Source organism: Alternaria dauci, chromosome 9 (assembly GCF_042100115.1).
Source record: "Alternaria dauci strain A2016 chromosome 9, whole genome shotgun sequence".
In the NCBI taxonomy this organism is placed as follows: domain Eukaryota; kingdom Fungi; phylum Ascomycota; class Dothideomycetes; order Pleosporales; family Pleosporaceae; genus Alternaria; species Alternaria dauci.
Window position 1 is genome coordinate 846,966 of NC_091280.1, and position 25,267 is coordinate 872,232.

The 25,267-nt window shown below is 51.8% G+C and overlaps 11 protein-coding genes across 11 annotated transcripts; 7 read left to right on the top strand and 4 right to left on the bottom strand.

The window, feature by feature from the left end:
• Positions 1 to 3,770: 3,770 nt before the first annotated feature.
• On the bottom strand, positions 3,771 to 4,249 carry ACET3X_008984 (uncharacterized protein; the record flags this gene model as incomplete). The annotated part of the gene is made up of 2 exons (XM_069455129.1): positions 3,771 to 4,062; positions 4,149 to 4,249. The coding sequence occupies 2 exons, from the start codon at positions 4,247 to 4,249 to the stop codon at positions 3,771 to 3,773; spliced, it is 393 nt and encodes a 130-aa protein (XP_069303061.1).
• A 1,176-nt stretch (positions 4,250 to 5,425) lies between these two features.
• ACET3X_008985 (uncharacterized protein) lies at positions 5,426 to 7,717 on the bottom strand (the record flags this gene model as incomplete). Its single annotated transcript, XM_069455130.1, has 1 exon — positions 5,426 to 7,717. The coding sequence occupies one exon, from the start codon at positions 7,715 to 7,717 to the stop codon at positions 5,426 to 5,428; it is 2,292 nt and encodes a 763-aa protein (XP_069303062.1).
• A 231-nt stretch (positions 7,718 to 7,948) lies between these two features.
• Positions 7,949 to 8,255, top strand: ACET3X_008986 (uncharacterized protein; the record flags this gene model as incomplete). Its single annotated transcript, XM_069455131.1, has 2 exons — positions 7,949 to 8,146; positions 8,199 to 8,255. The coding sequence occupies 2 exons, from the start codon at positions 7,949 to 7,951 to the stop codon at positions 8,253 to 8,255; spliced, it is 255 nt and encodes an 84-aa protein (XP_069303063.1).
• A 261-nt stretch (positions 8,256 to 8,516) lies between these two features.
• ACET3X_008987 (uncharacterized protein) lies at positions 8,517 to 9,172 on the bottom strand (the record flags this gene model as incomplete). Its single annotated transcript, XM_069455132.1, has 2 exons — positions 8,517 to 8,774; positions 8,828 to 9,172. 2 exons carry the CDS (start codon positions 9,170 to 9,172, stop codon positions 8,517 to 8,519), a joined length of 603 nt encoding a protein of 200 aa, XP_069303064.1.
• Positions 9,173 to 9,393: 221 nt separating this feature from the next.
• ACET3X_008988 (uncharacterized protein) lies at positions 9,394 to 10,099 on the top strand (the record flags this gene model as incomplete). The annotated part of the gene is made up of 3 exons (XM_069455133.1): positions 9,394 to 9,462; positions 9,522 to 9,604; positions 9,655 to 10,099. 3 exons carry the CDS (start codon positions 9,394 to 9,396, stop codon positions 10,097 to 10,099), a joined length of 597 nt encoding a protein of 198 aa, XP_069303065.1.
• Positions 10,100 to 10,821: 722 nt separating this feature from the next.
• Positions 10,822 to 11,828, top strand: ACET3X_008989 (uncharacterized protein; the record flags this gene model as incomplete). The annotated part of the gene is made up of 3 exons (XM_069455134.1): positions 10,822 to 11,271; positions 11,321 to 11,596; positions 11,652 to 11,828. The coding sequence occupies 3 exons, from the start codon at positions 10,822 to 10,824 to the stop codon at positions 11,826 to 11,828; spliced, it is 903 nt and encodes a 300-aa protein (XP_069303066.1).
• Positions 11,829 to 16,720: 4,892 nt separating this feature from the next.
• On the top strand, positions 16,721 to 17,692 carry ACET3X_008990 (uncharacterized protein; the record flags this gene model as incomplete). Its single annotated transcript, XM_069455135.1, has 2 exons — positions 16,721 to 16,739; positions 16,788 to 17,692. The coding sequence occupies 2 exons, from the start codon at positions 16,721 to 16,723 to the stop codon at positions 17,690 to 17,692; spliced, it is 924 nt and encodes a 307-aa protein (XP_069303067.1).
• Positions 17,693 to 18,482: 790 nt separating this feature from the next.
• ACET3X_008991 (uncharacterized protein) lies at positions 18,483 to 19,785 on the top strand (the record flags this gene model as incomplete). Its single annotated transcript, XM_069455136.1, has 2 exons — positions 18,483 to 18,623; positions 18,820 to 19,785. The coding sequence occupies 2 exons, from the start codon at positions 18,483 to 18,485 to the stop codon at positions 19,783 to 19,785; spliced, it is 1,107 nt and encodes a 368-aa protein (XP_069303068.1).
• A 1,299-nt stretch (positions 19,786 to 21,084) lies between these two features.
• On the top strand, positions 21,085 to 21,554 carry ACET3X_008992 (uncharacterized protein; the record flags this gene model as incomplete). Its single annotated transcript, XM_069455138.1, has 4 exons — positions 21,085 to 21,089; positions 21,144 to 21,173; positions 21,238 to 21,332; positions 21,406 to 21,554. The coding sequence occupies 4 exons, from the start codon at positions 21,085 to 21,087 to the stop codon at positions 21,552 to 21,554; spliced, it is 279 nt and encodes a 92-aa protein (XP_069303069.1).
• A 1,151-nt stretch (positions 21,555 to 22,705) lies between these two features.
• ACET3X_008993 (uncharacterized protein) lies at positions 22,706 to 23,733 on the top strand (the record flags this gene model as incomplete). The annotated part of the gene is made up of 2 exons (XM_069455139.1): positions 22,706 to 23,269; positions 23,335 to 23,733. The coding sequence occupies 2 exons, from the start codon at positions 22,706 to 22,708 to the stop codon at positions 23,731 to 23,733; spliced, it is 963 nt and encodes a 320-aa protein (XP_069303070.1).
• Positions 23,734 to 23,817: 84 nt separating this feature from the next.
• ACET3X_008994 (uncharacterized protein) lies at positions 23,818 to 24,789 on the bottom strand (the record flags this gene model as incomplete). Its single annotated transcript, XM_069455140.1, has 1 exon — positions 23,818 to 24,789. The coding sequence occupies one exon, from the start codon at positions 24,787 to 24,789 to the stop codon at positions 23,818 to 23,820; it is 972 nt and encodes a 323-aa protein (XP_069303071.1).
• Positions 24,790 to 25,267: the final 478 nt, after the last annotated feature.

Here is a 25,267-nt window from a genome sequence, read left to right on the forward strand (position 1 = left end):
ATTCCATTGAGACTAACGGTACAAACATACCTGAAGCGCGACTCACCTCACAAGCGAGACATTAGAGCGGAAAGATATGGTTAATAGACACAGTCTTCGTCTTGTTTTCCAAGATGAGGGCCTCACTATAGAACAACTGGAGCAGAGCAACTTGGTTGTTAGACACGCCATACCTACATATCGCACTCCTGGCCTCACCAACGAGGAACTATCAGAGCCAGAAAAACGGGCTATACATATCATGGGAGATTGGAGTAACATAACCATAGTTCCTACACAGCCCACTCATCGCATTGCACCTTCAGACTCGTCACTGCCGCAGCCTCAACATCTGATTGGAACGGCGCCCCCGTATACACTGATGCAAGCAGGTCATGAACACGACGCACAGGGTCAAGTGGCTCTGCATACGAATACATACGATGCCGACCGTATACCTAGTCCGAATGGACCGTGTGCGTCGACCACTGCCATCCAATCCACAGCCAATCCAGCTGAATTGAGCGAAGAGGAGGCATTGCGTGAATGGAAGCAGAGGATGGCGAGGAGCATGGACCCCGCCGAAGAAGCTGCCGATGATGAGCGTACAATGGAACTTCGCAATGCTACATCAAACGGTGTTCGCCTCGTGAGTAGTTGTTCCAATCTCCGCACTCACTTCAAAGTCGACGGGGAACTCAGTGTGGATGCAGCGAGGGACAGAATGCGCGAACCCTTCTCTAAGACTTACTGCCACGGGTTTGATCGTCATGACTCTTACGGCAGGTCTAGGAACTTGCCGCGCCCTAAAACTATGACGGTCACGAATTCGAAAGCGGGTGAAAAAAAGGTAGTGAGCATGGATCGTTTCCCATTTCTTACACCTCTTACTAAGGAAGAGCAGAGTTTTGAGACCGGGAGGGACGATATCTGGACGCAAATTGCTCGCGGCCGGAAATAGTTGGATGTTCCTCATTTTGTTTCTTCCAGTCTGAAGCGCGTTCTATCCTCATCATCCATCGAAATTCATCTTGGTCTAGACCATCTTGATCTTTTAAATCCCCTGATGCTTCTTCTACCTCCATCTAGTGTACATCCGATCTTTCACCTTTTTTTCTCGCGCCAATGGTCGCTCTCTCAACGCTGTATGCGTAGCACATTCACCATGTACTTTTCCGCATATTTAATGGGAAAGCTACAATGGTTGCTTCTAACTGCATTCTAAGACGTCATCCGACCAGCAACATGACAACTCAACAAAGGGGCAGTTTGGATGGCATGAGGCGCAGACAAGAAGTTGCACATATGGAAGCGTGTCATATTCCACGTGCGACATCTAATAGGAATCTCCGCGCTGCTTTCCAAGCAGGTGAACATCAGGAGGGTGAAATGGTAACACCCGCTTTTACAACCAATGGGTACTCTACTGCAGGTATCAGTAATCTTCCGCACTTTGGACCGGTTCCCTCTGCTTCAGTCAGTCGGTCTTCCACCTGTCAGGATTCAGTCACCATCGAGAAACGTCGGCGATATAACACCAACCGCTTTCTTCCAGTGCCTTCGCAATCTTTCCAAGAACCCGAGCCAGTCCCGACACGCCATGCTAGAAACCCTACCAACCCAGATATTGTCTCTACAGAACATGTCTGGCGCAACATCACGCAAGATGTCTATTCTGTCTCTCCGGATGAACCTGCACGGCCTTCGTCTTCGTCGTCCAGCTCTGAAGATACCATCGTAGAACTTGATTCAACGCTAACTGTATATGAAGACCGGAGTGCCCAGAATCAAGAGCTCAATCAGCGCAGCTACGAGTCTGATAGCTCGTACGTACAGTCAATACGCCCAACTATTGGCAACCCCTACCAGCACAATTACAAGGATCGCGACAGGCAGCGCCTCACACAAACTGAATCCAATACCGATTCTGATACCATACAAGTGCCCAATCACGAATGCGATACAACCTTGATTGGCTTTCAATGTGCCAAACAGTATATCAACCAAGGAACGAGCTCATCTTACTATTCTGGAAGGAACGAAGTAGATAAGCCTGTCGTGCGAAAAGTTGTACTTCGGGTCCTTGACAAAGTGCAAAGTCGAGGCAATCAGATTGCTGATGCCGTCAGATTACGGCTGTCTAAAACGAAGGCTTGGACAGGCGATGATGATACATGATTTGAACTCGGTCATGAGAAGCAGTGGAGACATTGGTCAAGAATAGCCAGTCCCTTGTACCTGGGTTAACTCCATCCTGTGTCGGATTTTGTATCTACTTTGAGCTACATAGGTACAGTGCCTCAACCTCATTGACGGCTGTCAAATCAAGAATAATGGAGTCTTTGTCTTCTTCACAGATGTGGAATCTACTACACTTGTCAAGCCTTTGTTCTGCGCATCTTCCGTAAAACAATGCGCTTCTCAAACTTGCTCTTTGCTACTGATGTCACGAGAATACTATAAGTGTTTTCTATCATACAAACTCAGCTCCTATGTACATCTACGCAGCACTTATTCTTTATCGACTGGCATCTCTTCCCTGGAAGGTACCGTCCCAGGTAAAACCACTTACACCAACGATCCATTAACCTCTCGCCCATTGCCCCATCATCCGTTCGTCCATCATTCCTCGACGGCCCGTAGTCAAGTCCGTGCAAAAAACGTTGACGATGCGACGACCTCGTCAGGACATGACTATCACCACAAATTCCCCAGTTCAACTGACCTTCCTCCTCAGTCCAACGCCCACGACCACTACCTTCCACATCAACTCACCTACCCTGCCCCCATTTTCCGGGTGTCAGAATTTTCTCTTCAGCGCCACTCCGTCTCTGAGCTCAAAAAGATCTCGCGACGATTCTCCGATCCTGCCTCCATCACCACCACTTCCTCTTTTCCAACATCGCTGTTTCTCCACGCCCACATCAACCCTCCCAGCCTACCCGACACCGCGTAGCTTCTATGGTGATAGTATCAATCCCAACTCATCAATGTCTGCTCACTCATCTACTAACTCAAATCTGTCCACTGCGGAGACAGCTGTGGAGGGCCATCTGGAACCACAGACGACGCGCCTAAGTGACATTCTGCCCAATGATATGGACTTTTATGCTGGAGAGCATGAAGAACTGCTCAATGTTGATATAGAACCAGGTATCGCTGTCGAACAACCCGAGCAGTCGGAACAGGTTGAATCGGCACCAAGACAAGGAGAGAATGTTGACGAGTTGGTGTTGGGACCAGAGATCCAAGGCGCATTGCCAGTTATCAATGGGCAGGACTTTGACTACTACCCGCCACCGTCGCATTACGTGCCACCGTCGCAGCAGCTGCTGAGGGAAAGAGTGAACAAGGAAATGATCCGTAGACCCAGTCATAAATTAATGAAGAAAAATAGGGGCGACGGTAGTGGTGGTGGTTTCAGGATTCTGTGGAGGAAAATACAACGTAAAGTCAAGAAAATGAGGAGGTCATAGTTTTTATGCTCTGCTCGCTTGTAGTATTTTATAGATATAGCATTTCAATGGATGCGCCGTTGATGACGAAAACGAAAAACTATTTATCAAGATCTCTCCCAGCAAGTTTCATCGATTCTTTCTCACATCTGTAATTACATCACTTCCAATCACGATCTCAATATCAGGTGGAGAAATCTCACACAAAGCAAAGCCACATGCGGCTCGAGCCACATCAATTCAGAAAACTACACAAAGAACGGTATCTCTATCCCCTAGGGTATCGTATCAACAATCTCCCTTCTCCTCTCCTCTCCTTGACACCAGTTCCACTCTCTACAAGAAAAGAGCAGCGACAGCACCGACACCGGCAAGCGCACCGCCGACCTTGAAGCCGGAAGCAGCGCCAGTGAACTCGGGGTAAGGAGCACCGGTTCCGCTACCGCTGGGGGCAGCAGTGCCGGAAGCGATGGGCAAGGTGCCGACGGAAGACGCTTCCGGGACCGTGGGAGGAACGCCGGTGCCGCCCATGACGGGGGCGGAGGAAGAGAGTGTAGCGGCCAGAGGGGTGGTGGTGGGGTAGTAGGCGCTGGACACGGAGGGGGCGACGGGTGTGTGTGCCAGGGTCCTGCGGGGAAGTTATTAGTGATTTGATTGGAGACGATATGGGATTGAATGTGGTAGGATGACAGGGGGATGCAAGGGTAGACTTACTCGGTGACGGTGATAGTGACGGCAGCAGAGCAGACCTCCTCAGAGGGGTACTGAGCAGCGACAGCTGCGACGAGAGAAGCGGCAACAATGGAGAAACGCATGTTGATGGTTGGTGGTTTGTTGAAAGGTGTTGGTGAAAGTAAGAAGATGGGTATCAAAAAGAGACAAACGTCGAGTTGTGGGTAGTAAAGACTATAGTTGGACTTGGCTTGCAAGATGAAAAGAGTGGCTAACAGTAAACTAAGTACTATTGATTATTTGAGATCGTAGGATGAAGAAGGATGAAAGGTAGGGCATGAGGCGGTACAGAGGGTCTTATACAGGGCTCATATTGGCAGTCATGGGACGGAGAGATGGAAGGGTAGTATTACATGTGGGTTAGGACGCGCCAGCCTCGCTCAACGATCGACTGCAGTGATTCATTTCCTCACAGCTGGGGGTCTAGATTGGATGGGACATCCTTGCACGACAGGTCTGGCGAGCTACGTAAAGGGTTCGCAGGTTGGGATGGGCGATAGCGGAGATTGTGTTGGTTGATCGACGGGTGGTAGGAGCGCGATGCTTGAAGTTTTGAAAGCCGTGTGATTGCGTCGATGGTAGTGAGGGAGTGTTGCGCGTCTTTCTGGACTTTTTGTGATTTCTGTTTGCGCGCATGATTTTGCGACATGCTTTTGTCGTTTTTGTCGTTTCATAGTCGTTGAATTCTTTCACATCGAGGCACACGACATGTCTTTGGTGAACATGTTGTTTCGAAACAGCCCCAATCAAACCGTCAACTAACAAAGCGGCCGACATATGAAGGTCATTTTGATAGGAGCGGCACGATATTAGCATGCGGCGCCTTCCACCGTCCTGAGACGTTGGTGGGCCCCTGACGCTAGCCAAATTCCGCTTAGGCTGTTTTCTTGAACATGAATGCTCCGCGCGTCAGGAAATGTGCCTGTCGATCTTGCCTCTCCGTCTCAATCAAATCCGCTTTTTTTTTGCATGGAAGGAGACGGCGAGCAGAGGGATGGGAGTCGCAGACGTCATACTGGGTGAGTAAAGGCATTGCGATGAGAAAACGGTGGTAAGCTGATCGTCATATAGACAGAAGGTGATGTGAGGAGCTTCGTATTCGCTAATCTAGCAACGAACAGAAATCCGGGGTATACCGTATGGCTCTAGAGTCGTTAGTGATGCCGCGTTCCGGTGGCTGCAACACTGACCCAATATCAAGACACCTCCAACGCCAGACATGCTTACGCCTCAGCTGCCGAAAAATGCCAAAATCAGCTCTACTTCACCCTGCCCATGATCGGATCAGGAGGTGATTCTTCTCCGATAGGTTCTGCAGCCTTTGCTTTGACCGCGTTCAACATGCCCCGGTCAAAGTCGTCCCTCGTCTTCAATACAGCTTCCACCCATGTAATAGTAACGTCCCGATAGGCCGTCTTGAACTCGACATATGCAAACTGCACTTGCGACTTGTCGCACTCAAGCAGCTTAAGGAACTCCTGCACAGCACGCCACCGTTGCATGATGTCGGCACCTTGCTCGCCAAATGTCCTGAACCATTCAAATGCTGTGAGAAGATCGTCTTTCATCTTTGCTGCAAACTGGTCGGTTCTCTTAAACTTGGCACCCTTGTTGCGCACAGCCCCAAGATACTGAACAAGCAGTTCGTCGGCGAGAGAGTCGATAATAAGATCGCGCAGCGAACGGTGAATGCGGGGGAGGAACTCCTCCACATAGTCTTTGAAGGTTGTGATGATAGAAGCCATATCAGTCCTCGAGTACCATTCCGGTGTAAAGAACTTGGAAAGAACTGGCTTCAGATCGACAATAAAGATGAGCTCACTAAACACTTGTATGCAGTGGGATGAAATGTCGATATAACCGTTCTTCGCTTCGTCCACGTTCCTGGCCAGCTTGTCGATCATGTAGTCTTGCGAGACGATGGGTGTGACTTCACGTTCAAAGACGGTCAAGAACGAGGCTCCACCACTACCGTCGATATCGTCGTCAATGCAAATGATTTGGTCATTTGCGAGCGCAATCAGCCATTCTTGCAAAACATATGTCTCGTCCTCGTCTTGCACGAAATTTGGCCCGAGATATTTGGCCTTTTCATCATCAATGAGCTGAGTCCATATACGCTGGCGAGACAATAGGGCACGGAACATGGCGTCAACTACACCGTCAGCGACGTCAGGGCGCTGACTACTGGCGGCGACACCGATGTTCTGGCTGAAAAGTGTCCACATATCTCCCAGTGATCTTGTTTGTGTGATGCCTTCAAAGTTGGTCTCGTATGCTGTTTTGTCTTGCTCCAGGAATCTTTGTCTGTCTTGGTTGTTGATGCGTTCCATGTACTGGTCGACGGCCTGTATAATAACGGAGCGGTAGGTACGTATCAGCTCGGGGCTGCGGTTATCGATGACATGCGGCTGCAGTTGCTCTTCCGAGTACCCAAGTTTCTGCATCTTAACGTAGTACTTGTCGACCCAGTTGATGACAGCTAGCAGGTACTGAGGTCCGAGAGCTTCATCGTCGGCAAACTCCATGAGGAAGTCGTGCATCTGCTTGTGGTAGATGTTTGTGTATGTATCGAAGATCTTCCACTTCTTCGGCATGAGATCGACCATACCCAGCTTGACTGTGTTGAGGTTGTTAAAGTACCACTTGAAGGACTTTTCAATCTTATCCGGGTCTTGCATAAACTCTTCTCTGGCTGCGTCCATTTCCGCCTTGCAAACATATTCAATCGAAGTGATGAACTTCTCCTTGTAGCCGCGAAGTTCCTTGGGTCCTTGGGTGATGGACTTGAAGCGAGACGCCAGGTCTCCAAACTCCCTCTGTGCATCCTGCAGGGCCTTGATCTTCTTGTCCGTCTTCTCCTCTTCCTCAACCACGATGGCCAAACGGACCACCATGCCTACGTTGTCCGTCTGCACCAGCTGTATCAGGTTTATGCACGCCTCTCCGACATGTCTGTCAAACCACTCTACGACGTCGTCGAGGCGCGCGAAGAGGTCTTGTACGGTGACGCCGCTCTCGAGTGTGAGATTGTCAATGAGCTCAGTGGAGGTGTCACTGTTCTTGATCTGGCCCATGGCCTCGTCGCGGATGTCTCGTAGCTGCGTCAGGCCGTAGTGGACTTGCAACAGATTGGGCTGGTTGGCCGGGTCTTGGTCGTCCTGTGCCAGCAGGATCTCGAGGTTCTCGAGGCGGTCTTCGAAAGCCTCAATGTCATTGCGCATCTTCTCGACGGATTCAAAGTTCTTGTGCGTCTGCGCGACCAAGTTGATGTGCGGAAAGTCCTGAATCATATTCTGGGCCTCTGCGCATAGCTTGTCTATCTTCATCATCTCCTCCTTGATGAGGTTGACGGTGCGCTGGCCCTCGGTGATGCTGCTCATGCCCGACTGGGTCAGCTCGAGCTGCTCCTTGAGCCCATGGCGGAGTTGGCCGTCTACAGCCGCCTTCTTGCGCGTGAATTCGGCCTTGAGTCCGGGTATCTTGTCGAGGTCCTCCGGGTGTCGCAGCAGCTCGGCGAGCTTGACGGTCGCCGACTCGACATCGTCCATGGTTCTAGACGTGGATCAATTCGGCAGGCACGCGCCCATGGTAGGGTGCAGGTGGCAGACGGCGTTGTTGCTGTACGTGTTCGGAGCTTCGGGTAGTAGTCTGGGGCTGATGCAGGTCGAGGGCTTAGCGTGCCGGAGGTGCGCTGCGGGCAAAAGTTCCCACCCCGCCAACTTCCTTCGCAGTCGCCGACAAACCCTCTCATTCTTTTCCACGCCCACGCCCACAAAGTCATGGCCGACGACGGAGAAGTGAACCTCTACGACGAGGTCGAGATTGAAGACTGTTTCTACGACGAGACACTGCAAATATACCACCACCCATGTCCATGTGGCGACCGCTTTGAGATTTCCATCTACGACATGCGCGACGGAGAAGACATTGCGCGCTGCCCCAGTTGTAGTCTGATGATACGCATCATCTTCGATCCCGTACGCTATGCCCGTCCTCGCATGTCAGACGCGAAAAACTAACATGCTGCAGTCCGACCTCCCGCCAGAGAACGACGATGCGCCCAAGAGCGTTGCGATTACCGCCTAGATTCCTCCGCTTCCTACTTTGCTACTGTCGTGAGAGGACTTTATTCTAGCCTCTCAGCATCTACGGCGTTGTAATGCATATATCAGGCGTTTGAAGCATGTTGGCTATCCTATGCGACCGCAGCCTGGGAAGCAGAGTTGAGCGTGCGCAATCAAACTTCATTGTCGCTATTCGCTATTGGCTACCGTTCAATCATGTATGCCCTCGTCTGACAAGAGGGCTTGTCTTCCGACGTGTGCTACCAAGCATAGCCCGTCCATCCTAACGCGGGACCTCATCGTCAACACTGACGTCAACGCCCAGCTCTTTCCTGAGAATCTCAGTCAGCGAGCTGCCGTCCCTCAGGTACACCCAGTCGCCGATGCCTCCACCCTCTTTGAAATCCATGCCCTCTTGTGACATGACCCAGTCGAAGCGCTTGGGACCGGATATCGGGGAGCTGAGCCAGATCTGCTTGTTCGGGGGTTGCTTGTTCAAAACAAAGGTATTCTGCTGCGAAGTGACTTCAAGGACGCCGGCCTGCGAAGGTATTAGTGTCAAGTGCGGAAGCATGCTGTGTAGGGTCGACTTGCCGAGTAGTCTACTTCAATCGCGGGGTCGTTCTCCTGAGCCTCCTCTAACCTCTGCAGCAGCTCGCCCAGGTAGTGGTCTGCGCGCTCGTGGAACTCCTCTATGGAGAGCTCGGTCGGCTTGCCAGGCTCGTCGTGGGCTTCGCTCTCCTTTGGCTTGGGGTCCTCTGAGTCAGGCATCATGCCCACTCTCATGCCCATTGATGCGTGCAAGCTGCGTACTGGGGCGGCATGGCTGACAGCTGGGGCTCTGCTAGCGATGATGCAATTGACGGGCGACTGGACGCGGACCGAAGTGCGGGCGGCGCGACGGATGGCTGTGCCAGCAAATCGAGTGACTGGCTTCATTGTGATGGGATATGGGATGGGCAGAGAGTAATTGATAGAATTGGTGCAGTGGTGGTGAAAGCAGTAGTGGCAGTCATGTAAGTTAGCGAGTAGCGGACCTCTGTTCCTGGGCTGGAAGCAGCTGCAGCTTTGGAGCATGGGCTCGCCCGTGTCCCCCGCATCCTTTGGGTGGGACATGTCCTAAGCCAATAACACCACCACCACCACCAAACATCACCGCCATGATCAACGCCGTCCTCGTCTTCAACAACGCCGGCCAGCCGCGCCTGACCAAGTTCTACACACAGCTGGTATTACGACGTGTCTGCTAGCATTGCGCTGCCCGACTGGCCGACTGACCCCCGCCCAGGAAACCAGCGTCCAGCAGCGACTCATCTCCGAGATCTTCACCCTCGTCGCCAACCGCCCAAACTCGGCATGCAACTTCCTGCCGTGAGTCGCCTCATGCCTTGAAACCGCACTCGTCCCTAATACGCGTCTAGTCTCCCCCCGCTCCTCGCCAGCAGCTCCAAATCTAGCACGCCCACGACGCCTCACAACGACACACCGTCACTCGTGACCTACCGCCACTACGCCACCCTCTACTTCATCGTCATATCCACATCCACCGAATCGCCTCTCGCCCTCCTCGATCTCATCCAGGTCTTCGTACAGGCGCTCGACGGCCTTTTCGAAAATGTATGCGAGCTAGATCTGATCTTCAACTTCGAGACGCTACATGCGACATTGGGGGAGATGATAGTAGGCGGTGTGGTGGTGGAGACGCAGCTAGACAAGGTCGTTCAGGGCGTCAGGGCTCAAGGAAGAGTAGCCAAGAGACCGGTGAACGAAGGGAAGAACATTGGTGGAGGAGGCGGTGGTGGTGTTATGGGCGGACTGACATTCGGCGGACTGGGAAGAGGAGACGGCATGTGGGCTGGGAGATGATGGAGATGCTGCATGACGTCTGCGATGGCAGAACTTGCACCCACAGACCGTTGGACGCCCCAGCATCGCCCAGCAGCCCACATCCATACGCTTCCATTGTACAAAAAAAGCGACAAGTGACGGCGGAATGAGAACTTGCCATTCGAACGGGGCTTTGTGCTGGATCCGGCTTATGGAACGCTGTCAGACTCCTCGGCCCTATTCCAGACGCGCTCATGCCATCCACACCGACCCGGTACGGCTTGATACAATTCTTCCAGGCATTGAGGGGCCTACAGGTGTACGGCGCATGCTTACACAATCTGTGGGTTCATTTCAGGAAATTCCCCCGGACCGGGTAAACACATGGTAAAGGTCAAGGGTCGGGAGATGTTCGAAACGCCGCGCGTGGAGCCACTGCCGAGCTGGGATTAATGGAAACAAGCTTTTAATCTACAGCCCTTTAGTTCCCCTCCAAGCACAAAGAGATGGCGAATAACAACTGTTACCTCTTCATCTATGCTGTGGCGCCCAAGATGTGGGGAGAAGCACTTTATTCTCCAACTGCGTGACCTCATCTCCGCTATTGCTGATTGCTGATTAGTTTCGGTGAGATCCTTTTCAATGCATACGGCATCCCTTGAACCGCACACACGCTTCGGCTGAAGACGGCCTTTATAAGGGTGCCCAATCCCAAGGGAATTAAAACTACCAACTCGCTCGTTCATTCTCAAGTCAACACCATGCGCTTCCTCACTGCTGTCACCAGCTTCCTATCTGTAGCCGCAGCGGCAACTCTCGGCAAACGCGCCGTGACGCCTGGCACGCTCTCCCAAGTCACTTCATTCGGCGCCGCACCCACCAAAGCGGGCTTCTACATCTACGTGCCCAAGAAGCTTGCGGCGTCACCGGGAGTCATTGTTGCTATTCACTACTGCACTGGTACAGCACAAGCCTACTACAATGGCAGCCCTTACAAAACACTGTCTGAGCAGTATGGCTTTATTGTCATCTACCCATCCTCGCCTCACTCTGGTACTTGCTGGGATGTTAGCAGCAAGGCAACGCTTAGCCACGAGGGTGGAGGAGACAGCAACACCATTGCCAACATGGTCAAGTGGACTCTTAGCGAGTACAAGGCGGATGCCTCCAAGGTCTTCGTTACCGGTTCTAGCAGTGGCGCCATGATGACCGTATGTTCCTTCAAACTTTACTTCGACTGACATGCTAACGTCTCTTCAGAACGTCATGGCAGCGACCTACCCTGACCTCTTCAAGGCCGCCATCGTCTACTCGGGCGTAAGCGCCGGCTGCTTCGTCTCGGCATCAGGTGGTGTCGACGCCTGGAATAGCACCTGTGCTCAGGGTAACTCCATCGCTACACCTGAAGCCTGGGCCAACGTTGTCAAGAACATGTACCCCAGCTACACTGGTGCTCGTCCCAAGATGCAGGTCTACCACGGTAGTGCTGACAGTACCCTGCGCCCGCAAAACTACCAGGAGACGATGAAGCAATGGGTAAGTGATCATACCATTCTCACTTGGGGTGTAGTCGAAGGCTAATGAGACACAGGCCGGCGTTTTCGGCTACGACTATAACAAGCCGCAGAGCACAAAGGCCAACGACCCTCAAAGCGGTTACACAAGGACCATCTACGGTCCTAATGTCCAGGGTATCTATGCACAGAATGTTGGACATACCGTGCCCATTCGGGGTGCGGACGACATGGCCTTCTTCGGCTTTGCCTAGGTCTGTGAAAGAGGAAGGATGTGCTATTCACACTAGCCAAGTCCTTACCATAGCAGTATCGATCACGCATAGACCTTTCAATATGTATATTACATCCCCGTATATATGGTCGCGATATGCCACACGTATACTTTCTCTCCCCTGTCTGTTCATCGAACTTGCTTTTCTGTTACACTCACCATTGGAGACCAACTCACAAAGTCAACCCCTCATCCAGCTTCTTTACTCCGACGAGGAAGCCCCCAACGTCTGCGTTTTGGCGGCTCGTCTTCATCGCTACTCCAGTCGAATTTGCTACTCAGTTCTGGCGTTGGCCCATACACAGGACTCTCCTCCGTCCCGCTATCATACCGCTTTCTGCGCAGTAGCAGCATAGGCTTGGGGTGTGGGTGTGGTAGAGAAATGATATCAAAATGCTTACCTGAAGGCATACTATAGCTGTTCTTGCGATACTGCTCCTTCATGTATAAGTCATCGTCATCCCAGTATTTCTGGCTGAGCTCGTGGACACGGCGAGACGGAACGTAGTCTTCGTATCCACTCTCGTCATGGTACCTACTACAAGCATCTTGATTGTTGTTCGCTGATTGTATACGCTCATACCCCTCGTCAGTGAAATCAAAACTCGGTCCCAATGCCGCGCGCGTAGCATGTGCAGTCTTGGAGACCTTTGTGCGCCATTCGCGACTCAAGTTGGGTTGTTTTTGATATGCTGTTTTTCGGAGTACCATGTAGGAAGAAGAGGGTAGAGAGGGCTGGGCGAAATGAGATTCTAGACGTGAGCGGTCTTGAAGTTTTACTAGGTAGCGGTATTCGTCATTGGGGAGGTAGTCTGAGGGAATGGTAGGGCGGTAGTGGAGGGACGGGTGGTAGGATGTGGGGTAATAGGTTATGGGTGTTTGTGTGTAGGAGAATGTTGGTGACATTTTTAGTGTGATTCAAAGGGTTTAGGTGCTTTTTTGGTGTGTTGCTGTCGTTATATGAGTTGTGTCTAAGTGAAGGAATACTTGCCAACGAACGGAAGTCATCTCTGGAATCTCTGGTGAACGATATTATAGGTGTATAGTGTTGCCGAAATTGTATTGTAAGGGTTGCGAATGTTGGTAACTGACAGGAGAGAAATGTCGACATTGTGAACTTACTTACGCCATTATCGTTCTTCTGATCCGAGACCCCATACTCGGGGCCCTTCACCAGATAACAGACTGTTGTCCTTGTCTATATCTCACAACAAGCATGGTTCCTGGCCTGTTCAAGTTAACCTCTGCGGCAATCCCGTCAATGAACTTTTCGTATCAGCCATCAGTAGTATGAAATTCGCATCTTCGATACCCAAGTGGCTAGGTTATCCTAAAGACTGTATCGGACATGTGCTTCGATGGCTTGTGAGATCGGTGTTGCGACATGAACTTTACCGTGCTTGCCTACAGGAAATGATGACGCAATGATCCCCTCCCAGCCTCTTCAACCGGAAGTAACGCCGGGTTTAATCTTCCAAATCTCTTCATATTATCGTCACAATATGAGTGGTATCATCGGCATATATTGAATATAATGGTTGTTGCTTCTCAATGTTGGTCGCTGAAAGATGTCATGGAAAAGCAAAGTTCTCGTGGTGGCGATGAACGCTAAATTTCGGCAGCTTCGGCAGCCTCGATTGGACTCAGCGGTACCACTTGTAATAGACTGCGCAACACCTGTCTAACGTAACATCACCACATCATAGTCGGAAGAAAATACAAGATACGAATCTAAAAGGCATCGATCTAGAGTAACAAGAAATCGAATATGGCGTCAGCATCAGTCAACGGCGATCGAGCGGTGGATCTTACAGAGGCTGTTATCACGCTTCAGCAAACGATACAGAGGTTTATGAGAGACATAAGAGCAGGACGCGAGAGCTTTGTGATAAGACCAGTAGTTCCTACGAATGGTCAAGCGAACACGGCATATATAAGCGTAACGTCTGCTGACAAGGAGACCGAAAATCAGCTGCAAGCTTTGAAAGAGCAACTACGAGTCTTGGAACAGCAGCTACGATCAAGAGGGGACTGGCAACCACTGGATAAACTATTCAATCCATCAATACCGGCCATCCTGGACATCGCTGACCTTTCCAACGCTATCACACTACTGGACCATTTGATCAACTCTACGAAACCAACTCAACAAAACACTCCCCAACATACATTATCAGCATACACCTGGACTTGGGATCCCACCTGGCATGAGTTCTACACCTACATACCCTCTCAAGAAGTCTGGGTCTATCTTTCACGATGGAAGTTGAACGAGATCAGAAATGTTTGGGAGCATGTGAGCATGTCTGGTGTAAATCTCATGCCGGATACTGCGGCAGAGATGCTTGGCGCTTGGGAAGACTGGATCTGGGATCCGACGTGGCGACGATGGTATTTGGATGTGGATGGGACTGAAACTAGCGAGAAGAGTCAGATCTTTGCAAGTCCGTGGCGTATACACGACGACGGCGAATGGGTCTATGTCGGTGTAACAGAGTCTGTAGTTTAGCGAAGTTAACCTACTTCATATCGACACGAGATTACGGACAACGTTGGTGTGGCCCTCAACAGCGATCATCTGTCCGACACCGAGACACATGAGCACTGTGTATGAGCCATGCATGTGAGACTAAGAGATCAGTTTGGTGTACAAGAACAAAGCCTAGAGCTTACACTTTCACAGAGTGCGCTTGCTATTATCTCGGACAATCCCTCCTGCAGCCCACTGTCTTCAGACGTCGTTCATACGTGTTTTGAGAACGGTGACAAGACGATGGATAGTCGAACGAACACACGTGTGATCACACATATCGAAACCCACACGAAATCTCTACCTGTACTCTCAGAAGACTATCTTTCTCGCCGACCAGCACCCAAAAGTAACCGTGGACGTTATCCACTGCCCCTGTTTCTCAGTAACAAAGAACCTTGCGGGCGACCTGCTGCGGGCCCTAGAGAATGGAAATATACAAAACTGTCCGCGCGATCCCCGGCGTTGGAGTCATTTCGTGATGACCATGGTGTTAGGTTCAAGCTGCGTGTTACTGTTCGAGACGTGCTGCTGAGTTTCAAATGGCATAAGTTGTTTGATGAAGACGGGCCACCGTCTAGAGCCAAGGCAAAGTGTCTAAAATATCTAAAGGCAACTTACAAGTCTTGCAAAGAATATATATCAAGGCGTGTATTGCGTTGGGGCAAGTTCTGGACTTTGCTTTGGCAGCAGCTAGTCATCTTTCCGTCCGAGTTGGAAGAATTGGATAACGATGCTCCGTATATCTGTTGGAAAGATATTGAGCCGGGGACGATGATGAACACAGAAGATATTGAGCGCTTGTTGGGCCATGCAGTTTAGCATGTGATCAGACGGGAGTAGCCACTTAAACATGCGATTGCAATCAAAAACTGACATGAATGCAAATCACAGACCATGTGACGGCGTTGGTAGGCCGCAATGGCCGAAAGGGCAAGATCCGCGCGTGGGCCGCAAAGGACGCCTATCTTGCAACCCGAGACTACATTCTAGATCTAAAGTAGGCTGCAACAGACAGGGACAACTGGTACATGGTGGTGGTGGTGGTGGTGGTGGTGAATAAGAAGCTTTTGACCTGGATACTCAATTAGCAGCAATGAGAATAAGTCGACCGGCCGTCTGTATAACAGCTCCTCCAGCATCACAGTGGTGTGTCCACACTCATACACGTCTCGTCACCGCTAATATTTCAGTAATCTTGTAAAGCTCCGATCTCTTTCCGATCCAGTGCTTGCTTATAAACGGCTTGTATAGTCTGACAAGCCAGTGACGCGCAGATGTGATATGCCGAGGTGCATGCGAAGCCCGAACAACAATATGAAGCTGTGCCTTAAGGCAAAACAGGGCGGAACCAGACGATGAGAAGATTTGTAGTTGTTACAGAGGACGAAGATGATTGGAGTGGATAGTTCGGAGCACTGTGTTGTGAAAGAAAGCGAGAGGGGGATGTTGCTTGCCAACTCAGGGCTATGACGTAAGCTCCGCGCTAATCTGCTCCTGTTTCATGAGCACGAGCCTTCCACTTCCACTTCTGTTTACAAACCTCATTCTGTTGTCACGCCGCTTGTAACAGCAGTGGCCGTCGGGCTCGGGAATTCAGCTCAAAGGTCACGCGCTTTTACTGGCAATATTGATTGCCGGCAGTTCAGGTGACCGTTAACCTCCAGTTCCCCTTGCTTACAGCCGCTCACCGAACACGCTAGATTGGATGACCTATTTATCGACACTACTCTGCAATCCCGGCCAACACCGTTGGAGACTCGCTTAGCAGACACCCAGTTTACAAAGCGTCCCAACCATGACAACTACCGACATGACCTGGGCACTGGTTAATAACCAAAATTCTCCATCGATATTGGATATCTGCCATTGAATGAGCTGCACCCCACAATGCGCTTTCGCAGATATGAGAAATGCGGAGGCTTGCTCACGTGCTGGCATAATGTCGGCTGATAATAGCATATCATTGTACTGACCTCAGTCTCATCATCGTGTAAGCACACGTCGTCATGTTCGCTGTTCTTGTAACCATACTACTCGCACCAACATGTTTGCATGCTCTGCTGCATCATCTCGCAGTTGGCACCACGAATGGACAGGCTTTGTACTCGCTGGAGATGAATGATGAGTCCAGGATGGTGTACACCATCCAAGCGAGGGACGCGCGTGGACCGTCGCCGTCTTTGGCTCTCGACGTCCGTACTTTGGTCTCCAATCTGAATCGAATCCGTTGACACATAAGCAAGCGTTCAAAGCAGCACCTGTTCAGTAGCCGTCCGCAAGATGGAACCTTGACCCGCCATTCCATTGCCTCGACATATGAGCTCATCAGCGAAGGAACCATGGAAATACCATCATCGTGTAAGTTCTCTCCGTAGCATCTACATAAATCCATCTAATGATGTTCAGGTAACACTACTAGCTTTGGATCCCTCAAGCTGAGCTCTTCAATTCAGAATACGGCGATATGGGGTACCGCTAGTACCGGTACCTGCAGCATTGTCTTTGGTCTGACGCCGGACGGTTACGACACCTTACGCTCGCAAGAAATCGCTGGCGATGTGCACTCGATCGCTTGGAGTCCCGGCGGTCGCAACCTGCACGCACTTGACTCACACAGCTCCCATCAGCTTTCAACATCCATTTCCAACTTTCGCATATCCGAGAACCCGACTCTGCAGGACGTGGTCGGTGTTGACATCCTTGGTAACGTCACGAACGCTTCGCAGATTGTCGCACACCCCACAGAGACCTTGATGTATATCGTTACTAAGGACACAAACGAACTAGTCGTTTTGTCGTTGGTGGGCGACACTCTGGTGGACAACTCTACTGTTGTTCTGCGATACAGATTGCTACCGTCTACTCTAGATTTGAAAGAGTTCCATACCACTTCACTTGCCATTTCCGCCTCCAAAACCACACTATGGACACTTTCACAGTCATCTCGTCAAGCAGTCATCACATCTTTTACCCTCAACATCACAACAGGCGAGGTGATAGATGTCGCTGCGCGAGCTAGCTGGGAAGGAGTTGGTGAAGGTCAGCTTACGGCAGCACCGTTCGATGGTGGTGAGGTGGTCGCCGTCGCAAACTCCCCAACGGGATACATTACGGTACTTGGCCTCGATCGATCCATGCTAGATGCCGCCTATGCCGTCCAGGATCATGCTACTCACGACTACTTGCATCCAATGATTGTTGACAAGAGCGGACGCAGAGGCTTGTACATACCTGCATCACGAATCAAAAGCTACGGCCGTACTCTCGTTGATGATTACGTCAACCTGGGAGAGAGTGTTTGGATCGACTAAGATCCTCTACATTCCTTCAGGATAGGCTTACCAGTGCATTAGGGCGGAGATGATGCTTCAGTGGGTGTTGGAAAGAGAGGTGACAATGCTTGGACACAGCATCCTGACTGGTCTGTTGGAACTAGCGTTGTGAGGTAGAATGAAGACGCAGTAGTAGTAACGGTGTTTTACTGAATATCGGAACGCAACAAGAGTGCTTTTACACACTAACGCTCTATTGGCGCGAACGCCTTCTCATATTAACCGTTGATTATCCCGTTGTCGCAACTCGAATAGGAAGGTCAAAGTGTCAGCAGCATCACGTAGGGCACTATCAGATCCTGCTAGGCAGCAACCCTTAAATCCGAGCTGTGCGGACTCCGATCTGATAAGATTAGATCCGAACTCCGAGCGCATACAATGTACCAACATGTGAAAGATATTTAAGATGATTGTAATCAGATCTTAATAGCATGAAGAAATTGAGTACAATGTCGCACTCCAGAGATCTTGAGAAAGCTGATCATCCTACTATTGTCTATCCAACTACCCACGTATCTCGGAACAAGCATGAAGACTGTGATGGCGAAAACCCGGAGATATCGTCTACAATTGTCGACCTTACCAATGACCGTCTAGGACGTTTGAACATTGAGTACGGGGTATGTTACCTCTCTAGGCAGATGAGGTTTTGTTAACAGCCCAGGCAACATGGGCCTCTCCAACAGATTCGTCCGATCCTTACAACTGGACACCTTTGCGCAAGTTCGTCATCGGGACGATATTCTCCTTCGGCCAGTTGATCCCAATCATGTCTGCGAGTATGATTGCGCCATCGCTTCCTGCAATTGCTTCAGACCTTGCTATTAGCGCTTCCACAGCCCAGATAACCATGTCGGTATACTTCCTTGGTATGGCCTTTGCGCCATTCCTGATAGCCAGTGCCAGTGAGGTATGGGGGAGGAAGCCAGTTTGGATGATTTGCAATGCCTGGTACGTGATTTGGAACGCACTGTGTCCAGTGGGCAGAAACACGGGGTTGATGATTGTTGGGAGGTTCATGGCTGGGGCTGGGGCGAGTGTTGGTGTGACTGTAAGTGACGAGGCTGATCAAGAATTCAGACATGACGACGGCTAACTTGGTGCAGCTGAACGGTCCCGTAATGGCAGATATGTATGGTGAAGAGGAACGCGGCAAATCTCTTGCCATGGTCAACTTGCTTCCCTTTCTTGGTCCAGCACTTGGACCTATCGTCGGTGGTCTAGTCACCCACACTATACATTGGTCGTGGGTGTTCTGGATCATGAGCATCTTCAACGCCTTCATCCTGGTTATTGGTTTCTTCTGGATTCGCGAATCGTATACGCCAGTCTTGCTACGTCGCAAGGCTTTAGCCAATGGTGGTGACGTCCCTACTGCCAAAGTTGAACGCGCTCGTATTGCGCAGAACCTCTTGCGTCCGGTCCGCATCCTTATGCAGAGACCAATCATCTGGCTCAATGCACTCACCGCAACGTTGTCCTTCGCTGTCTACACCCTGGTGCTCGCAACGTATGCGTCGCTGTGGATCGAGAAGTACGGACAATCTGAGCTGACCAGTAGCTTGCATTACATATCGATTGCGATAGGCGCGACGCTTTGCGGCCAGTTGGGCGGTCGTATTATGGACTGGTGGTATCGAGACCTGACCAAACGGACTGGTGGCAAAGGTGTTCCCGAGTTCCGCATCCCGTACATGGTTCCTGGAATGATCATTATGCCAGCCGGTCTTTTCTGGTATGGTTGGTCCGCCGAACGTGCGCTCCACTGGATAATGGTCGATGTCGGCGTCATAATCTTCACGCTCGGCAGCTTCGTCGTGAACCAGGCAACAGTCGCGCACATGATCGAGGAATTCGGCCAGTTCGCAGCTTCCGCAGGTGCCGGTGTTCGGTCGGTGTCCTATGGACTTGCGTTTGTGTTCCCGATCTTTGCGCCTAATCTATACGAAACACTAGGATACGGGTGGGGTAACAGTATGTTGGCTTTTGTCGCGATTGGTTTGGGATTCCCAGTGTGCGCAATCTTGTGGTATTGGGGCGCCAGAATCAGAGCTATCGGCAGGCCGACGTGAGCACAGAGATTTCAAGAAAAGTCGACTGAAAGCCTCGACCCGTTGAGCCAGTGAAAGGCATTCGCGGGCGCCCGTTGCCGCTGAGGTTTCTCAGCTGTGATCCTATATCGCAAGGTATCTCTGGGATGGGTCCATATTGGGATGAAGGCGCGGGGGACGTTGCTTTCCAGTCGACGTTTGAAGGGAAATCGATTGGCCGATGACTGCACATAAAACCCATTCGGTTTGGAGCCAAGAATAGCAATGCGATACATCGAATCGCTGCGATAAGCACACACGAACTCCAATCTCTCAGCCCATAACCTTGACCATAGCTTCTCTCCACTTCCCACCCCACCTGCCCATCGCATATAGCGCTGCGCACCCTGTGACCACGCTCCAGATACCCAAGATCGTCATCAGCCATCCATTCCCTATGGCGCCCAATATTGGCTCTGCAACTACCGCTCCCGTGAAGGAAAAAATGTTTCTCACAAAATTGTTCAGCGCAATTCCAGAGGCCGCCCGCCGAGGCATAAACTCGGTAAGCATAGTGTTGACCAGCGCGAAAATGAGCATACTCCCAATGCCAAAGAAAAAGTTGCTAACCATAGGCACAACCCAATGCACACCCTTCTCCACTGTCCAGCCATAAATGATCAGGGCCGAAGGCCAAAGGAAAGCAGCAATCCACGCATTCTCTTTCATCCGATCTTCGGGGCGGAAAATAAGCTTGCCTTTGTCGTCATAACGTCCAGCTTTTCGGGCTTCGCGGTGCATGATGCTGTCGATCCATTTACCGCCGAACAGTGAGGCAAGGAGGTAGCCGGCCGAGTTAGGAATGTAGAGTAGGCCGACGATAAGGGTGGAGAAGGAGTATGGTGGGGCGGCGAAGGTGGACTGGAGGCTGATGTTGAGGATGTAGAGACTGCCGAACGTTATGCTGGCATAGTAGACGGTTAAGAGGACTGGTGGGAAGCGGAGCCATGCTATGATGCGCAAGGGGTCGATGAAGATATGGCGGAGGTGGAGAAGTACGCTCCTAGTCTTTTGGACAGTAGAGGCGCGGGTTGTGCTTCGTCCGAGCGTTGCACTTTGCCCCTTCTCGGTTTCGTTACCAGATGGCAGTACTGTCGGGTCAGCAGATGGTCTCTCTCTCCTGTGCAGGGTCTCCGGGAGTGCGAAGACGATGAAGATGAGTGTCATGCCGCCATAGATGACCAGGAACCATTGTGTTGATCGCCAACCTAGACCTGAGCCCAAAGCACCACCAATGATGGGCGCGAAGAGTGGGCCACAGAGAGGTCTGGATGAGTTCGCATGACGTTAGTTCATATTTCAGATGCATTTGGTACATGGGGACTACTGACCCAAGATAGAAGATACCCATTGCTCGTCCACGCTCTTTCGTCTCCCAGACATCGGCGATAGTCCCTGCACCTACCGCTTGTACAGATGCTGCTGCGCCGCCAGACAGAACACGGAAGACAATGAGCATGGCAATGCTTTTGCTGATGGCAGACAGAATGGCGAATACCACGAAGAGTATGAACGAACTTATGTAAATGGTACGTCTACCAAGTCGCTCCGAAAAAGAGCTCCACCACAACGGGAAGATGGACATGCTAAGCATGTACACAGCAACGCTCATGTTGGTCACGGTCTCGGTCGCGTTGAAAGCTGTACTGATCTCCTGCAGCACTGGCATAACGATTGCACTGCCCATGGGTGCTGCCATGGCGCAAAAGGCGACAATGAAGGTCAGAAACCATTTCGTTTGCCGCGCATAGTGTTCTGGGTTTTCGACTTCCGGGATGAGGGTGAAGCGAGCAAGAAGTCCGCGGCGCTGTGAGCGTGGAACAACAATAGCGTCGGGCAGGACTGAGGTAGTTCTGGCTATGGTTGCTGGACGTTGTCTCGAATTCGATGTTCTGGGCGGATCGGCATTGGTAGAATGCTCTGACGTCGTCGAGGCTCGTGATGATGAGATTGACATTGTTTCTGCTGCGTCTCCTCGATCTCTCGTTTCCATGACGTCTTTTTCTGGTACGCCTTCATCCCGCTCAGATTTTACGTCTTTATCGGTGCCTCGACCAGATTCGTCCTCCTGTTTCAGCGTCCTTGATGGCGATCTCGACCTGTCACGATGCGCCATCGTCGCCCGTTGCAGAGATTGAAGAAAAGAAACCCAGATGATGAGACGTCCGAGTCTTTCATTCAAGCAAAAGCTCGCCCCGATTTCCGCATGCACTGTCGCTTTTCCGTATGCGTCGTAATGCCTCGGTTGTCGACAGCCGCTATCTCTAGCTCTCCAGCATGCTCTCACCGCGCATCCGTACCCTGTGTTCAAAACGGTGTAGCCTCGACAAGTGGCTTGCAAGCGAAGGAAAGCTGAAGCTCACCATGATTCCAGACGCAACCCAGCAGAAACGCCGTTGTTGAGCGATAAATAAGCACAACGGGTTGCCAGAACGGGAGCTTTGCCATGGGGAAACAACTCGCTTCAATTATATCCGAAACTATGGTGGGGCCAGAAGGATACATGCATGCGATCCGGGTAATTAGAGCTTGATTGTACGGGATGTCACGTGGGAACCTGTAGATCGACACAGCCGTCGTCAGGCGGGCCGCATTGAGAAACAAAGTTTTAGTATTTGTGTTTGAGCAACTTTCAACCAAGTTCAAAGACGGCCGAGGTTGACACTGCAGCATCCGATGCCATCTGCACAGCCGTTGACGTCGCTGTTAGCGTTGTCTCAGGAACGGGTTTGTGGCGGGGTAGAGATGGGTTAGCTCAACAGCGTGGACGGGTCTCGGCTTCCTGATTCCCAGTTTCCATTCCGTCATTCTTCGAAGGCAGCCACACGACACCGTCAAGCCATTGACATTCAGTACACAACCCTCCAAACCTCCAGGTACCGCATCACCGATTATACACACAATGGCAACCCAGAACCAAGACCGCCTCCGTTCACACTTCGCCTCAGTTCCTGATGCAGAGCACAACGACCGCTGGGACGACCTCTGGAGAGAGTCTACGTTCCTGCCTTGGGATCGTGGCTACGCAAATCCTGCACTAATTGACATACTCCGCGAACGTGGTCGCCCGCTCTCCTCACCGGACCCCAATCCCTCCCTTGGTGCACCACCACCGAACAGCGAATCCGCGGGCTACGCTTCTCTCGCCGGGCCATTGAAGGACGATGGGAAACGGAGGAGGGTGCTTGTGCCAGGGTGTGGAAAAGGATATGACGTAGCGCTATTTGCGGCATATGGCTATGACGCCTATGGGCTCGAAGTGTCCTCGCATGCTGCTGACGCTGCAAGAAAGTACCTGGAGGAACCCGGGAAGGGGCCATTGGAAGGAGAGTATGTAGTCGAGGACGAGAAGGTTGAAAAGGGCGCGATGAGGGTTGTGTGTGGGGATTATTTCAAAGACGACTGGTTAGGGAATGTGGAGGGCTGGGAAAGCGATGAGGGGTTTGACATTATCTACGATAACACGGTAAGTAAAGTGTTACATGTAGCTCGCCAAGTGCGTCTGGTAATGTGTACTGACGCGATGGACAGTTTCTTTGCGCACTCCCTCTCTCCCTAAGACCAAAGTGGGCCTCTCGTACCACTACGCTCCTCCGCCGTCCCTCGCCGAACACCACTAGTACTGGCGGCGTGCTTATCTGTCTCGAGTTCCCAACACACAAGCCCGCATCCTCTGGTGGGCCTCCATGGTCGCTTCCCTCGCTTGTACACAGCGAGCTGCTCAAACGGCCGGGTCAGGATATCGTGTATGACGGCCAAGGGGTCGTGACCAAGACAGATGGAGAGGAGACGGACGACGCGCTGGTCAAGATTGCGCACTATACCCCCAAGCGGACCCACGAGATTGGCGTCGTCAAGGGCCTTGTGAGAGACTGCGTGAGTATGTGGCGGCACAAGGCGGATTGCCCGGATGATCAGAGGTGGCACTGAGCAGAGCAGGCTAGGAGGACGACGTTGTATAGCTCCGATAGACAGCTTACGAGGCTACCAATGTTCGCATCGCCATTCCCATGTTCAGCCAGCCTTGCGTAGTGAGTTGTAGTGCTCACCCAGCCCGTGACTGTGCTTGTAGTATCCCAGCCAGATGTCCTCCTTGTCTTTAGCCTCGTCTTCAGCCTCTATCTTGTCCACGCGGCCGTCGCTGTGCAGCACGCATATCCTCAGGCCATATGTCCTGGCCAGCGCAAGCAGCTCCAGATGCCCACCCCATTCGCCCGTCTCTCTGATCTTGCGGACGTGCTCGGGCAACGGGTCTTCCATAAAGGCCGAAAAGTCGTCGGCGTGACTTTGGATCCAGTCTGCCGCTGCGTGCCTGACCATCTTGTCTGCTTCCTCGTCGCTCTGTCCGGCCATGGTGACGCCGATCCTCGGCTTCAGGCCCAGTTCTCGCGTCTGCAGCTGATCCGCTACCGCCGCGTACAAACAGTGACCGTCCGCTCGTATCTCATGCAGCGCCAGTCCGTGCTTGTGCAGTTGTGTCGTCATGCGCTCGCGCTCTAGTTCGCGTGGGTTCGGTGCGTTGGCGGCTTCGCGCTCTGCTTCGGCGATCATGGAGGCTTGTTCGGCGGCGCGGCGGGCGAGACGGGCTTTTGCGCGATTTGGCTTCTTTTTCTTGGGTTCGGTGGAATCGCCATTCGTGCTGCTCGCTTTGCTGTCTGGGGTAGAGGCAGAGGCAGAGGCAATCAAGCCGAGGTTTGCAATGTCGCCTTGTATATCCTGCACCTCGTCCCCAGAGCTCTGTGCGTCTTCGGCATGCTCGTCGGCATCTGCGGCCTCGCCGTTCTGCACGGCGAGTTCACGCGCCTGACGCTCCTTCAACTCGCGCTCGAGCCGCTCGCACTCGTCGTTGACACCCTTGCGTGTCTTTTTGCTTGCTTGCTTCTTCTTCTGTGTAATACGGGATACGAGGTCGCGTTGTTCCTTGCGGTGTCGTGACTGTAGCGCTTCGAGGGTTTCTGGTTCCGGTGCAGGCGGCCCGTCGCTCATGGTGATGATGGAGAGCCTTGTAAGACAAAACGGAGGCTGAAGACCAAAGGAATTGACGCGAAGTAAGGACCGTGGGTTATTTGCTGTAAGATCGGCACGAGGATGGTGGGGTGGTGGGGAGCGCGGCATTCTTTGGCGTCCTCGGTGAATGGTTTTGCCGACGTGAACTGTCATGCTTCACTCCCTTGTCCGCGCCAACCCGTCGTCTCTCATGCCCTGGCAGCGTAGATCATGCCTTAGTGCCCAGTACACAACTGAAATCTCTCCTGGCTACTTCCCTGAATCACTCGACAGGCAGCAGCAATCCTACGTGTTCTCCAACTAAACTTTGTTACCTATCCAGCCATCGGTCCTGACCGCAAGAGATGGTTTCAACAGGCATCCTTTTGGCCTATCGTCGCCAGTTTCCTCTTTCTCCGCTACAAGTGTATACACACGCAGCTTGCTCCCGATTCGATGAATAAGCCGGGCTCGGCGG